Raw genomic sequence first — 15,618 nt, 5'->3', positions numbered from 1 at the left:
ACTCCACAGCCTGGTTCTGGTAGATTGCAGCCTTGGACAAGATCCTGAAAAAACTTTCTGTGTGCAACATTGTTTTCATCCAGTCTCAACTTCCTATTCGTCCATGAAAATATAGTAAAGCATACAATTTAAATTTTAAGTGATGTATGATGTATATGTATGCAGTGTAACCTACATTGATACATAAATATTTCTATTACTACAGTTTGGTTCCATGCTTCATTGCATGTCTTCAGAAATTCATAGGTAAATGTTACTTATACTGGACGAAATTATTTTCATAACATTTGGGTGTAGAAGATATTCTGCCAAGTACCTCCACATGGATTGCATGCCAATCAGGAAATAAATAATAATTTATTTCTCAAAATATATATTAACCCAAAAGTAAGAAAGCATATCTAAAAAGATAATATTTTTAAAAAGTAGAGATTGAGGTGATTTTGGTGCTTTCATTAAACTATATATTCGAGGGACTTAACAATTCAAATTATATTATTTCATTAATAGAGACAGTCTGAAAAGTAAAGTTTTTATTCCAAATAGATGCCCTATATAACAAGGAAAAGAGACAATGGAAAAGGATCATTGTCCACATATGTATATGAGTATGCAATAGAAATATAAGCAATCCATTTTCCAACAATAACCAATGAGAACAAATATTTCTGTATATTTTAATCAAATACATAAAGGAAATAAAACTATATTATTTATAAAACAAAGAAAAATGAATAAAATATAAACTTGCAATTCATGTAGTATGTAAAACATGGTATGGATTGTGAAGCTTGTGGAATTAAGTTGTAGTAACAAGGATCCCCTGGTACTATCTTAGCTCTACAACACCACACATATCAAAGGTAATATGAATTACCTTTTTAGTTTTTCATATCATGAGCATATTAGTTTTAAATACATATGGTAAGTCTCTTTTCTTACAACATTTACATGGGTGAACATTTTATATAGCACCAACCATTCCTGTAACAGAAGGAAATACAGAAATGTCATTGTTGTCTTGGGATATTGCATGTATGTGTGTCTTAATTTTTGTAGTCAAATAGAACCACAGAAAAAAAGAAGCCTATATTGCATGATGAAGAAACATATTGCTCTTATATATAATACATGAACAGAGGACATTGGTCAACAAAATAGAACGACAGAAGAGCAGCTATTTTAAGTAGGCATATGCTATTCTTTTATAATATCTACCTTTTTCCCTAGATGGTGTTTAAATGAAAAATAAAATTGTGTATTTATATGATTCCTAGCCAAGTGTTTAAGCAAAGATATGCTTAAATTTCAAACCATTGCTGGATAAAGGTAATTTTATTAATGTAAGCATTCAGAATAATTTTAAAATAACTTTAAAAACTTGCCAAAGGGCAAGCAATACTTTATACATATGTAAAATGTAAACCTTTAAAATTTACTAGGTCACATACTATGTTAAAGAAGCAATGGTAAGCCACTTCAAAAACTTCAGAGATTGTTGACCAAGGTTTCTGATGTGGGCTTAAAGCAAACGTGGCTGGAGACAGCAAGCCTGGGAGATAAGTAATGAGATCAATAATGAATCAAGCAAGGTGCCAGCAAATGTGAAGAGTTGCTTTGGTTCAGTCAGGGGCCACTAGAAGCTATCAAAACTAATCTGATAAAGCCAGCTCAAAACACCACTAAAACGAGAAGAGCTTTCTGAGGTGAGCACATGATTCTGCTGCTCAATCTGCCATTCCGATTCATCTGGGTTTACAGGATCACAGTCAATCAAGTAGATAAGGAATGGTACAACCATTGACGAGGATTTTAAGTGCATACTTTTTACTCCAGCATGAATTAATCAATGATAGAGGAATTTTAGAAATTAAAACACACTCTCATTTTAAGACAATTTTCAATAAGAGTTTTTAATTGAAGACTAACATTTTAATAATAATTCAAGCATATTCTAAACCATATAAAGCAATGAATTATCAACCAGTTTCTGTTCTCCAGTCCAGCAAAGGATTCTGATATGTGAGTCTACCCCTAAATAAATAACTGTATATTATTCTCAATTCTGAGCTCGTGTGGGATTTCTGTTAAGTGTTCTTCTTCATATATATATATATATATGTATATAGGTATATATATATATATATATATATATACACACACACTCTCACACACACACACAACAATAATAATAATTAAACAAAGATGTTTTGAACTTGAGGAGTTTGGGGACATAGCAGGAGCTAGAGAGCTGGATGGGGATGTTGTAAATACAGAACTCATGAAATTATCAAAATTATAACATTTAAAATAAAATTATATATTTTATATTTCAAAATATAGGTTTATATAAGCATTAAATGTTTAGATTTATGTTTTCTTTATATATAAATATATTTACTATTTTATGTTATTTGTTCTACATATATAATTATTTGATGAGATTATCTAATTGATTAATTGCATTTGTACTCTAAAAGTAAATAAAAACTTCAGTTTCATAATTTCAGAATTATAAGAAATTATTGGCTAAATATTATTTAAAACTAATTTGATAATAAAAAGATATTTTAAATTTTGGATGTCTATTTTTCTTTTTTCATGGTTGTCCAATTTAGTTTCTCTCTTTTAGCTAGTGACTAACTCCTCACCAAAGAAAATATGTCATCTTGTAATTGTAAAAACAAACAGTGCAGTGGCATGGGTTTGAAGCTAACTGAAGCACAAGTCACCAGTTGCTATACACATGAAGACAATGTTTCTCTCTCTCTCATCTGACACCTTGATTGTTGTAAGTTCCCCTGGGAGTTACCAACCACTTTCTGATTGAGTTTAAGCCCAACACCACAAGATAAAATCCTGAATTTTCCTTGTTCTTTGGTCAAGAATATATAGTTAAACAGGTCATAGGTGCTAGGGAAGAAACTAATACTATTATTCTGCTAAATGAACATACTATTAAAACAAACTACAGAGAACTTCTCAGTGCATGTACAAATTAGTGCATCTTTGAAACCTTATCAGAGAAGCTTCAGTTGGTACTAGATGGTGATTATCACATTCTCCACAACTGAATATCAGCCACCAATGTCATTTCTAAATTACACGTTTTTTTAACTCAATGATTATTGCAAAACAGAACTAGAAAACACAGTACGAGCCAGAAGTGATGAATGACTAAAGAAAACTCCAGAGAGCATACATATGTGAACGCACAACTGTAACCGTATGGTTAAAGCCTGCACATTCCCAATCTAGACCAAATCCCACTATAGAAAGGGAAGAAAGGCTTGGGGTCCCACCACATCCTGAGTATCTATTGATAGTTGATAGCTGCTGGGAGAAGGAGGGTTAGTTTTCAAGAGTATAACTGTGGTAAGTCAACCATATGCCAGTGGATGGAAGATCTCAGATACAAGCCAAACATTGGATGGAGAGAGACATAAAAAGTGAGTTTTCAATGGGGTTCCTCCCCATGAAGCTCAGGGAGTCCCATGGAAGAGGGAGAGCAAGAAATGTAGGAGACAGACAGGTCAAGGATACCAGGAGGACATGGCCTGCAGACTTCAATTAAGTGGGCTCATAAGGCTCACAGGGCTCAGAGACTGAGACAGAAATAACATAACACACACACACATATGTATGTATATACATATATTTATGTATAACCTGATAATATATGTTATAAAATAATATAATATGATAACCTAATTATATATAATCATTATTAGCTTAGCATTTTTGTAGTACTCCTAACATTGGGCATGGGGGATGTCTCGGACTTTTTTGCCTGCTCTTGGATTGCCTCATACAGTCTTGATATGAGGGTTTATGCCTAGTCTTATTGTGTCTTTTTATTTCATAGCCAGTATATATTTCTGGGAAGCCTGCTCTTTTCTGTGGGGAAAAGGAGGAGAGAGGGATCTGAGGGAGAGGAGATGTGTGAGGGCTGGGAAGAGTTGTGGGGAATACAGGATTACTGAAAAACAAGACAAAAAAGTAATATATGGACAGCACAAAGTAAACTCATTGTCAAGAGGACAGAAAATTGAATATATGGGAAAAGAAGTGGTGTATATAGAAACAGTTTGGGTGCAAAAATGAATACGAGCACAATATATTATGTAAAATTCTCATAACTAATGGCAAAAGGAAAAAAAATTCAACATTTATTCTCTTAAAATGTCAGAAGAAAAGCTGATGTCCTATAGAAAACATTACCATTGTCTCTCTTTCTTTTTCTCTCTTATGTGTACACCTGTGGGTATGTTCACATATATTCAGGCAAATGTACAATACTGTGTGTAAAAGTGCAGTAGAATGTATGGAAGCCAGAGTGAGTTCAGTGTCAGTGTCTTCACTCTTGGCAGTGTTTTGCAACTATTTCAAGTATGGAGCTCATAGGTTAGCCTCACTAGCCAGCACCATCTAGGGATATTCATGTCTCATCACAGCCACTGGGCTTGTTAGCCTCACTAGCCAGCACCATCTAGGAATATTGATGTTTCAGCACAGCCAGTCTCTCAGGTATATTCTGCCATGCATGGCTTTCTATGTAAGTGCTGAAGAGAGAAACTCAGGTTTTGATAATTGCTCAGCCATATCCCTTGTCATTTTCCCCCAATTTTATACAGGCTATTTCTGGTTCTTGCTTTTAATTATTTTAAATCGCTTTATTCTAGATATATGACAATTAGCCATCAGTAAATTTAATTGAATGGGATTGAATTTTTTTAAGACTCACGAAGCTAGAAATTTTCATAAGGATTTCTAAATAAAATCTAAATGTCATTGTTATTTTAATATTAATATTGTACATCCAAAACTTAAACTATTTAAGTAAGAATTTGTCTCCTGGTCTTCAAGCCATATAGTGTAGGCAACCTTCCATACAACTGTGCATTCTCCAAATTAAGGCATTTGCCTGACAAGCATCAAAAATGGTTTAGAATAGTCATTTTATTCTTTTCCTTTGAAACTTCAAGCTACATAACATTTATTTAGCATGTTATTTCAGCTTGGGGAATAATTTTAAGAATGAGAAATAGGTTCAAAAATGACATTTTAAATTTTCATCAGCCAGAGAAGTATTTTCCTATTTTCACATCATACCGTGTAATGAAACTTAACAGTATGAAACCACTAAGTCAAAGAAAACTGTGTGTGGTCTGCCTGAAACAAGAAGTGGCCTTTTATAATATGTCAGCCACAGTTAAAAGGTAGCATTATGTGTGACAATTACTTTACCACAAGATTTACAGGGAGATTTATATCTTTGCTACTTTGATTTTTAAATATATATCTGGATATATTCTCAATTAGTTGATATAGAATGTCCTTCTGTATATGTGTTACTCTTATTGGTTAATGAATAAAACTTCTTTGGCCTATGACAGGACAGAAAATAGACAGGCTGGAAGAGATACAGAGTAGGTGGAGTCAAGGTGATACATGTAGCTGCTGAAGGAAAAGGACATGCTGAACCTTACATGTAGGCCTCAGCTTCTTGGAAATACACACATTAATAGAAATAATAGAAATGTGTTAACTTAAGATGTAAGAGTTAGTTAATGAGAAACCTGCACTAATAAGCCAAAAATATTGTAATATAGTTTTTCAGTGATTATTTTTGTCTGGACAGCCTGGAAATGAGCAGGCAGTCTCTGTTTATAAAATGACTTCAATTTGGGACACTTATATCCACAGGAAACCTCAGAGAGCTTGGGAAGGAATTCTAGAAACAAAAGAATAGTTTCTTGGAAGCCATTTTTTTTTCTAGATAGGCTTTATTTTCTGGTCACAAGCAGAAGTGTGGTTCCTTTAAGAGAAGGCTTCCTGACTCAACATTAGCAGCAACAACTGTGTTGATTCTTTAAGAAATGGCTTCCTGGTTTATGCTGGAAGCACAAACTCTGGTTCTTTTGAGAGGTCCTGCACTTAAATGATGTTTGTGAGCAGCATGCTGCTAATGGGAAAATGATTCACTGAGTCCCCGGAGCTGGGACGGTGAGCATAGCTAGCATGAGAGGCAAGCATACTTCCATCATGTTAGACAGGACAAAGCCAACAGGTAGAGCTGTGGAGTTGGTCCTAACCACATCCCTTAGCATTAAAAAAAGCTGCTCCTGGTCATAAAATTATTATAGATACACAATAGGAAAGATTCAGACATTAAAAAAAATACTCTAAACAAGACACAGTGTGTTAAAAAATGTAGGCTTGAGAGAGAGAGGAAAAAGACTATAAACAATTATAAAAATAAATAAATGGTTTTAAATGTAAATCAAAGTCTTTAAAGATACAGTAAAAGTAATATAAAAGAATACATACAGACAGAGATTAAAGGAATAAAAGTAATTTTTAAAAGCCACATAAAGATGGAAAATGCACAGTCTGGATTATGCAAATTATTGTGTTTTCTTTAAATTTTTTGACTGTGAATCAGCTAACTATAGAAAACTATTTCATTGTACAGGCTTCTAAGCTAAACCAATATATGTATTTTAAAGGTATCTTGACTTCAAAATTTAAACCTAAGGATATGTTACTTAAGAAAAGAAGTTGTAAAAAGTGAGTTCGTAATAAGCCCAAGCCATTGGCCAAACAGTTCATAATTAATATTAAGCCTTGGAGTAGATATTCAGGAATTGATGAACATGAGGGATATGATTCAGTATGAGAGGCATAATTCTTTAGCTTAAAAATTGACTCCATTCCTAGTTCCAAAAGCTCAGTGCTAGACTTTCTTAGACTTAGGAGACAGGGAACTGGTTCTGATTTTCTTTCTATATAAGATGAAAATATGTGGATTCCTTCGATGCTAATGTGGTTTGATAGAATAAGACCCCAGCAAGGTCTGCATGAATCCTAAAAATACTTTGCCCAACAAACAGTGGGAAGCAGTTTGGAGAAAACTACACTCAAATTCCCAAAATATTTTTTCATAAATGCTTGTTTTTATTTTAAAGGTGTTGGTTATAAATTTGTAATGAACCACAGTCAATTTCTAAAAAATAAAATATGGTGGATATGATATAGAAATAAATGCTTTACATCAGTATGGATTTTGATTTATTGATACAAATTTAAGGTCGATTTTGTTATATGTACATATCTAATTTTGTTTAAGCTATTAATGTTTATACAGTTCATTAAAATGTAATGTTTAATTTAAAATTACAGATTAATAGAGATTCAGTTCTAATAGTCAAATTATGTTTGTTAAATTTCCTAGATATACAGAGATACATTTTAGTTAGATTGTCTTCAACATTTCAATGACCTACAACGTATGGTATTTAAAATGTTTTAAAGACTTAGACTTTTTTCAACAGTGAGACATGTTTGCTCCTGCCATCACCAATTACCTCAAAGGGAAGCTGGGCATATAAGAGTCTCCTTATGGAGTTTGCTAGTTATTTGGGCAAGAAACTGTTCTTGCCTGAACTTCTTGATTTTATGTTCTTTCAATTGGACAAGCAAGATCCACAAAAATGAAGGCTGAACTTGATTAAAGTGAGACTGTGCTTCAAGGTTCCTGCTTCATGAAAGACTCTGCCAGACATTCTACAGGACATGGAAGAATGTGACTGACAAACTTTCAATATATGCCAAGCAGCTTTTCAAATTTCCTGCTTCATGGAAAAGTCTGCAAAATACTATGGGCCTGTAGGTAAATATGGATGCCCCAATGTGTCAGAAGAACTATGGGTAACTCTCTAGACAGTGAGATATCTTTGTCAGTTCAAAAGATTTGGAAGTTACTTAGCAATGCACTTCCTGTTTACTTAGGAAATATTATATCGTTCTGAGATCTTTGAAGAGTTAAAGACAAACAGTTATGGTTTTCTGTAGTTATAATAAAAGATAAATTAGATATGAAACTTTACAGATACAAATAGACTAAATACTGTAAGTGTAATAAGTGCAATTCTTGTTTGTTAACTGTCTTCGTGTATGAAATTTACTATGCCAAAGCTAAAACCTTACTTCTTATTTAGAGAGAAAAGGAGAGATGGCAAGGGATGTCCTTCTGTTTATGTGTTGCTCTTCTTGGTTGATGAATAGAGCTGCTTTGTTGTATGTCAGGGCAGAGTATAGCCAGGCTGGAAGAGATATAAAGAATAGGCTGAATCAAAGAGTTGTGATGTAGTTGTCAAATGAGAAGGACAATTTGCAAACTTACCAGTAGGCCACAGTCTCTTGGTGATAAACAGATTAATACAAATGGGTTAATTTAAGATGTAAAAATTAGTTAATAAGAAACCTAATTGGCCAAACAGTGTTACAATTAATATAGTATTTACATGAATATATGGGTCTGGACAGCAGGAAAATGAAGGGCAGTCTCTGTTCATAATTAGTTTTTTTTTTAATCCTGTAGAAAATGAGATTTGTTAGTGAGAAACTTAGTTAAATCAAAATGATTCTTTTGATGATATCTTACTAAATTTGCATCATTGACAAATCCACATTTTTGCGAAGCGTATCTAGATGATTTGCATATATTATACTATTTAGTTGACAAAAGTTTGACTTTACTATCTGTCTTTATTGATTTGTTTTGTTTTCTGAATGAACAAACTAAAGCTTTAAGGATGTTAGGTGATTTTATTTTTCTAGAAACACAAAGGGAATTTCTGAGCTGGAATACAACGAACTCCTATGCACTATGACAAAATAGTTTCCATAATAGCAAGATAAGTCAATCATTAAGTTTGAAAAAATATTGCCAACAATAAAAAAATTAAATTTCCAGAAAAGTAGTCCAATATTTAGAAGAGAGTAGAGAGAAATACCTTCTTATTTTATTTAAAGCTCTGAAAGGAGTGTGGCCTTTCAGGAGAGGGTTAAATGATAGGTATAAAATCATTTGGGTAAGAGTTAGTGAGTTAAAAATAAGTAGATGAAGAGCTTTGAATAGTGAATAGATGGCATGACCTCATAGCAGCTCTCAGCAGTGACTTCTCAGAACCATCAGAATTCCATTTCATTGTTACAATCTGATGAAGTCAATGTAGTTTTCATAGCCTGAATTGTATATAAATTGCCAGCCTCAGGCATCCTGAATGCCAATATGGAGGCATCTTACACATCTGACTCCTTTATTTAACAAGAAATATAAACTTAACAATGCTTCTTAGTCAATATTTAGCCTCAAGTTCAGAAGTATCTATTTTCTTAAAAGAAGGAAAACTCTTGAGTGTCAGATCTTGTATATGTATTGGTCTTCCAATTGATCTGTTTTCAGAGATGTGATTAGGATCCTTTACATCAAATTATTAAGGTAAGTAGGATGCTTTGCTGATGTGCTTCTGATTCTGAGATTTTTGTTTAAGGCAACAGCAGAATATTATTGGTTCTGGAAGACCTCAGAGAATACTGCTCTGAAACACATTATCTTAAACTCTATCTCTGAGACTTTTACAAAAGGGACTGCCCATGGCAACTTCATTCCTGTCAAGTCTGAAATCTAAAAATTCTAGTCAAAGGTGGTCTTACCCCAGCCTATCAGGGAGACAAGATGTAAATTATAGACTATTAGAGAGCTCAAATTTGGGTATTCCTCACTGTAAAATCTCTCAGCAAAGTTGAGTCCTTTCTTGTTTTACAAAATAAAGGGATTGCCATGGATAAAAATCATCACAGTTAAAGCCAGTCAATCCAAACAACATTCTAGAAAAGAGCAGGAAAGGACCCACAAACCCCAACCACTAACAAAAGAGCTGTGGAAAGTTGATGATTTTTATGGGAGGGAGATCCAGTTTTTCTTGAGGGTGGGGGTTTTCATAGGTCAACCACAATCCAGTGGGTGACCACATACCAAGGAGTATTTGAATAACACAAATTAGAATGAATCTGTTATTAAAAATAAAAAGGAGGAAACAACTTTGGGACAAAGGAAGGTAAAGAAGATTGAGGAAAAGACTAAGAAGAAAGTAAATGATCAAAATACAGTATATGAAATTAATGAATATATTATACACACACACATATATGTATATATTGACATATGTACATATATATGTATATATACATATATATATATATATATCAAGATGAAAGGGATTGTATTCTTATTTGTATAACCATGCCTACTTGGGTATCTCTTCATTTTTGCAAAAAAGTATTGACAAAAAACTAAAATCTAAAATATATAAAGAACTCAAGAAACAATATAATAATACAAAATAATGCAATTTTAAAATGGGGAACAGGTCTAAATAGGGAATTCTCAATAGAGGACTCTCAAATTGCTAAGAAATATTTTAAGAAGTGTTCAGCATCCTTAGCTATCAGGGAAATGCATATGAAAATGCCTCTGAGATTCCATCTTACAATTGCCACAATGGCTAAGATAAAAAAAAAAAAAAAAAAAAAAAAAAAAAAAAAAAAAAAAAAAAAAAAAAAAAAAAAACAAGTGACAGCTCATGCTGAGAAGGATTTAGAGTGTTGTTGGTATTTTTTTTACTCTTTCCATTATTTTTGCTTTTTGGGAGGCCTGCCACACAGCTCCAAAATAAATCACACACATGGAAGCTTATTATTACTTAGAAATGCCTGACCTTAGCTTGGCTTGTTTCCAGCCAGCTTTTTTTTTAGTTAAATTTTTCCATTTTTCTTTTGCCTCTGGGCTTTCTCTATTTATGTATAACTTGTCTTGTTTCCTTCCTTCCTTCCTTCCTTCCTTCCTTCCTTCCTTCCTTCCTTCCTTCTTTCCTTCCTTCCTTTCTTTCTCTGTTGCTGATTGTGTAACTGGGTGGCTGGGACCTTCTTTTCTTCCCTCTTGATCACCCTCTCCCTCCCAAATTTCTCCTCATATTTATTCTTTCTGCTTTCTAGCCCTGCCTATCCTTTCTCCCACTTTGCTTAATAAAGAATTAAGCCTTTTATTAGACCATCATGTGTTTTATACAAGCAAATGAACACATCTTCACAGAGTTAAACAAATGCAACACATCTCTGCATCACTAAAGCAAATATTCCACAGAATAAGGAAGTGTAGCACTTCTTAAAATAATAATCTGCAGTAGTGGATCAAGGCGAACACTATTCCATTGCTGGTATGAGTGCAAACATGTACAAACATATTGGAAATCAATATGGAAGTTTCTCAGAAAATTGGGAATTGATCTACCCCAAAACTCAGCTATACCACTCTTGGACCTATAATCAAAGGATATTCAATCATACCACAAAGAAACATGCTCAAAATTGTACATAGCAGGTTTTTGTTGTTGTTGTTGTTTTGTTTTTGTAATAGCCAGAAACTAGAATGAACCTAGATATGCTTCAGCTGAAGAATGGATAATGAAAATGTAATACACAAAAAAATTACCATCATGAAATCCACAGGCAAATGGATGGAACTAGGAAATAAATCATGCTGAGTTAACCCAGATCAAAAAATGTAAACATGGTATATGCTTAATTATAAATGGATATTAGTTGTAATGTAAAGGATAGCCATGTACTCACCCAAGGCTAGATAAGAGAGAAGGCTTAAGAGATATCCCTGGGAAAGGGAAATTAAAGAGATCTTGGCATACAAAAGAGTTTCACAATAGCCTGGAATGGAATGTAACAAAGGTTTATTTATTTATTTTTTAGGGATAAACTCATAGAAAAAGTAGCAATATGTGGTTATGAGTTCAATTAGTAGCAACCATATTGTAGCTCACAGCTAACTACAATGAGAAGATTTTTGGGGTAGACTGGAGGCAAGTGGATATGTGAACACGGGAGATCATACTGGGGAGTGGAGGGAGGTGGATAGTATGTGAATTGCTGACTGAGCAAGTTTTTCATGATCAGGTAGAAACCTGGTGCAATGGTAACTCCAAGGAATCTAAATGAATGACCCCAACTGAGACTCCTAGGAATATTGGCTACAGAGCCTGAACTAGCCATTTCCTGTGACCAGGCAAGATTTCCAGTGGAGGAATTGGGACAACAACCCAGCCACATAACCTTTGACCTACTGTCTGTCCTGCCCATGTGATATGCTCTGGTGGGGATGGAACAGAGATAATGGAGTAGCAAACCAATGACTGGTTCAGCATGAGACCAATGTTAGAAAAAAATGACCCCACTCCTGACACTGCCTGGAATGACAGAACACAAAGGCTGGATGGCCATGTAACCTAGGATAGAACCAGCAAAATTGGAGGGAAAAATTCAATGTAATGATACCTAATGATATTCTTCTATACTCATAGGTAAGTACCTACTCCAGTTGTCATCAGAGAGGCTTCTACCAGTAACTGACAGAAACAGAAGCAGAGACCCATGGCCAAACATGAGTCTGAGCTTAAAGAATCCTACTGAAGAGGGGGAAAAGGATTGTATGTGCCAAAGGGATGAAGGATATCATAAGAAAACCCATAGAATTAAATAATCTAGGCTTGTAGGAACTCAGAGTCTGAACCAACAGCCAGGAAGCTTAAATGATAATTTAATAATTAGTAATATAGCTTGATCTAATTGTGGGACTCCTAACAGTGGGATCAGGGGCTGAACCTAAGATGTTGGCTGGTTTTGGAAAGTTATTACTTGTACTGGGTTGGCTTTACCAGTCTTAATACAATGGGATGTGCTTACTCCTGCTGAAAATTGATTGACCGTATTTTGGTGATAGCCATGGGAAGCCTGCATATTTCTGAAGAGAAAAGGAGGAGGAGTGGACTGAGGAAAATGTTAGAGTAGGGTCAGGGAGATACGAGGGTGGGAATAGGTAGAGACAAGAGAGTAAAAACTGTGGTTAGGATGTAAAAAAATAAATAAATTTAATTAATAAATATTTTAAAAAGAAAAAAATATACAAGACTTCTTTCAACCTCCATATAAAGAACCTTCTATGAGCCTGATTAATAAAATTGATTGTAAAAAGGTCATATATAATATATAGAGGGCAAAATTTACAAAACACTAAATAATTGCATCAAGAGGTGATATGGAATGTTCTTCTGTATATGTGGTGCTTTTATTGGTTGATAAATAAAGCTGTTTCGGCCAAGGGCTTAGAAGAATAAAGCAGGAAATCTGAACAAAGATATATAAAAACAGTAAGCAGAATCAAGGAGACTATGTAGTTGCCAAAGGAGCATACCAGAATCTTACTTGTAGGCACAGCCTCATGGTGATACAGAGATTAATGAAATGTGTTAATATTTTTTTCAGTTTAGATGCTTTAATGGCATGTTTGATTAGTCCCCCAGCTAGAACAACATTGTGACTGGTTGAGGTTGGAGGGGTGGTAGACCCTTCAACTTCCAAGACCTAGGCACCATCAGTTCTCACTGAGTTCTGATGTCTCTTCACCCAGAGATCTGGGGTCTCCGAAGAGTTCGTGGAGCTGCTGGTTGTTCTCTACCACTTGATACACGTGTTCTGGGGTGATGCGCTTCTTGCCGTTGGTATGGGCCTCCTCGCCAGCCAGATCAAGGATGTTAGATGCAATGTACTCAAGCACACCGGCTAGGAATACTGGTGCAGAAGAGCTCAGGCGGCGGGAATACTTGCCCTCTCGCAGGTAGTGGTCTACCCGGCTAACAGGAAATTGAAGCTCTGCTCTGGTGGAGCGGGAGGTGTTGCGTCTTCGGGAGGTATTGCTTTTGCAGGAGATGTTTCCTCTGGCTCTTCTTCCAGCCATGGTGCTTGTTTTAAGAGATTGGCTGAACTCCACGGCTCTTCTGGCCTGGGTCTCTCACAATAACCAACCCTCTGAACTACACATGTATTTATCTCTTCAGGAGAGGATTTTGTGACAACACAGACTTTATGAGGTCACTGGTATTCACTGAGCTCTGATGGTCAGTATAGAAATGCCCATATTAGGAAACTGCTCATCTTTTCATGTGTGTGTTATACATATATACGTGCACACATGTTGCATGTGTGTTTGTTTGTGTGAGTGTGTGTGTGTGTGTGCCCTGAATTTGTTATCTGGAATCATTCTTTATCACTTCTCTATCTTTATTTACTGAAACAAGATCTCTCAATTCAAGTCAGAGTTCCAGGTGTGAAAGGCTAAGGCAGAATCTCTCAAGCAAGGTGGCTAGTAAGACTCTGTATTGGTGAGCTCTGACTTGAAATGTGTTAATTTAAGGAGTAAGAGATAGATAGGTATACACCTCAGCTTTTGGCCAATGAGTGTGGTAATTAATATAGTTTCTGTATGATTATTCAGGTCTGCATAGATGGAAAATGAATGAGCCATCTACTTTTAAAATATGGCACCAACATGGGCCAACTACATCTATATAAAACCTGAAAGACCTTGGGAAAGAATTCTAGACACACACACACACACACACACACACAACAACAACAACAACAACAACAACAACAACAACAATAAAAAAAAACAAGAGTTCAGCATGGCTTCTTGGTAGCAGTATTATCGCGGATGGGCTCTATTTGGTGGTGGTGAGCAGAGGCAAAGCTCCTTTAAGAGAAGACTTTCTCATCAGGACCTTGGGAGCTCAGTCTGGTGCACCAATATGGGGCTCTGTCATTTTCTCCATCCATTGCAAGGTGAAGGTTCTATGGTGATATGCAAAAAATTCATCAGTACGGCTATAGGATCTGGCCTTTTCCGGCTCCCTCTCCTCAGCTGCCCAAGGAACTAGCTGGGGGCATCTCCCTGGATACCCGGGAACCCCTCTAGAGTCAAATCTCTTGACAACCCTCAGATGGCTCCCTTAATTAAGATATATGCTTCCCTACTCCCATATCCACCCTTCCTATATCCCAAGCCTCCCATTCCCCCGAGCTCTCCCCATTTTCCCCTTCACACTTTTCTCTCCCCATCTCCCCTTGGCCCCGTCCCACCCCACCACCAAGTTCCCACTTTTTGCCCGGCGATCTTGTCTACTTCCAATATCCAGGAGGATTCAAGGTCCTGATGAGGAGCAGAAGGAGGGAGAACATGAGAAAGAAAGTCAGGACCGTGAGGGGTACATTCACCCATGGAGACTGTGGGACAGAACTAACGGGAGATCACCAACTCCAGTTGGAACGGAACTGATGGAACATGCGACCAAATCGGACTCTCTGAATGTGGCCAAAGGTGGAGGCTGACTGAGAAGCAAAGGACAATGGCGATGGGCTTGGATTCTACGGCGTGGACGGGCTCTGTGTGGGCCTTGTCAGCTTGGATGCTCACCTACCTGGACCTGGAGGGAGTTGGGAGGACTTTGGACTTAACATAGAGTAGGGAAGCCTGATGGCTCCTTGGCCTGGAGAGGGAGGGAGTGGGGATATGGGTGGGGAGGGGAGGCGAGGGAAAGGAGAGGAGGAGGGGAGGAGATGGAAATTTTCAATAAAAAAAAAATTTAAAAAAAGAAAAAAAAAGAGAAGACTTTTTGACTTAGTGTTAGCAGCAAAAACTGCAGTTCATTTAAGGGAAAGCTTCCCGGTTCATGCTGGTGGCACAAATGGCTATGGCTCTTTCTGAGAATGCTACAAGTTCCTTGGTGACAGCAGGGACCAACTGCTTCCCAGAGTTGAGGTGGTGAGTACTGCTCCCTCCCAATGGTACCATTGAACTATCTTTGCCATGTTAAAAGGCCTAGAGAGGCTAATCCAGAATCCAGGGCCACTGAGACCACACTACTT

General features: G+C 36.0%; 1 protein-coding gene across 1 annotated transcript; it reads right to left on the bottom strand.

Annotated features, from left to right (window-relative positions):
- Nucleotides 1-13,288: 13,288 nt before the first annotated feature.
- Nucleotides 13,289-13,651, bottom strand: LOC119807187 (histone H2A-Bbd type 1-like). The gene has a single exon (XM_038319312.1). It carries the CDS (start codon nt 13,649-13,651, stop codon nt 13,289-13,291), a length of 363 nt encoding a protein of 120 aa, XP_038175240.1.
- Between the last annotated feature and the right edge of the window lie 1,967 nt (nt 13,652-15,618).

This window comes from Arvicola amphibius, chromosome 2, assembly GCF_903992535.2.
Source record: "Arvicola amphibius chromosome 2, mArvAmp1.2, whole genome shotgun sequence".
Lineage (NCBI taxonomy): Eukaryota > Metazoa > Chordata > Mammalia > Rodentia > Cricetidae > Arvicola > Arvicola amphibius.
Note: the sequence above shows the minus strand (reverse complement) of the source record. Positions and strands in the feature narration are given on the sequence as shown.

What these genes read in the sequence shown, in the direction of transcription:
- LOC119807187 (XM_038319312.1), bottom strand. Translation starts at nt 13,651, where the DNA reads ATGGCTGGAAGAAGAGCCAGAGGAAACATCTCCTGCAAAAGCAATACC.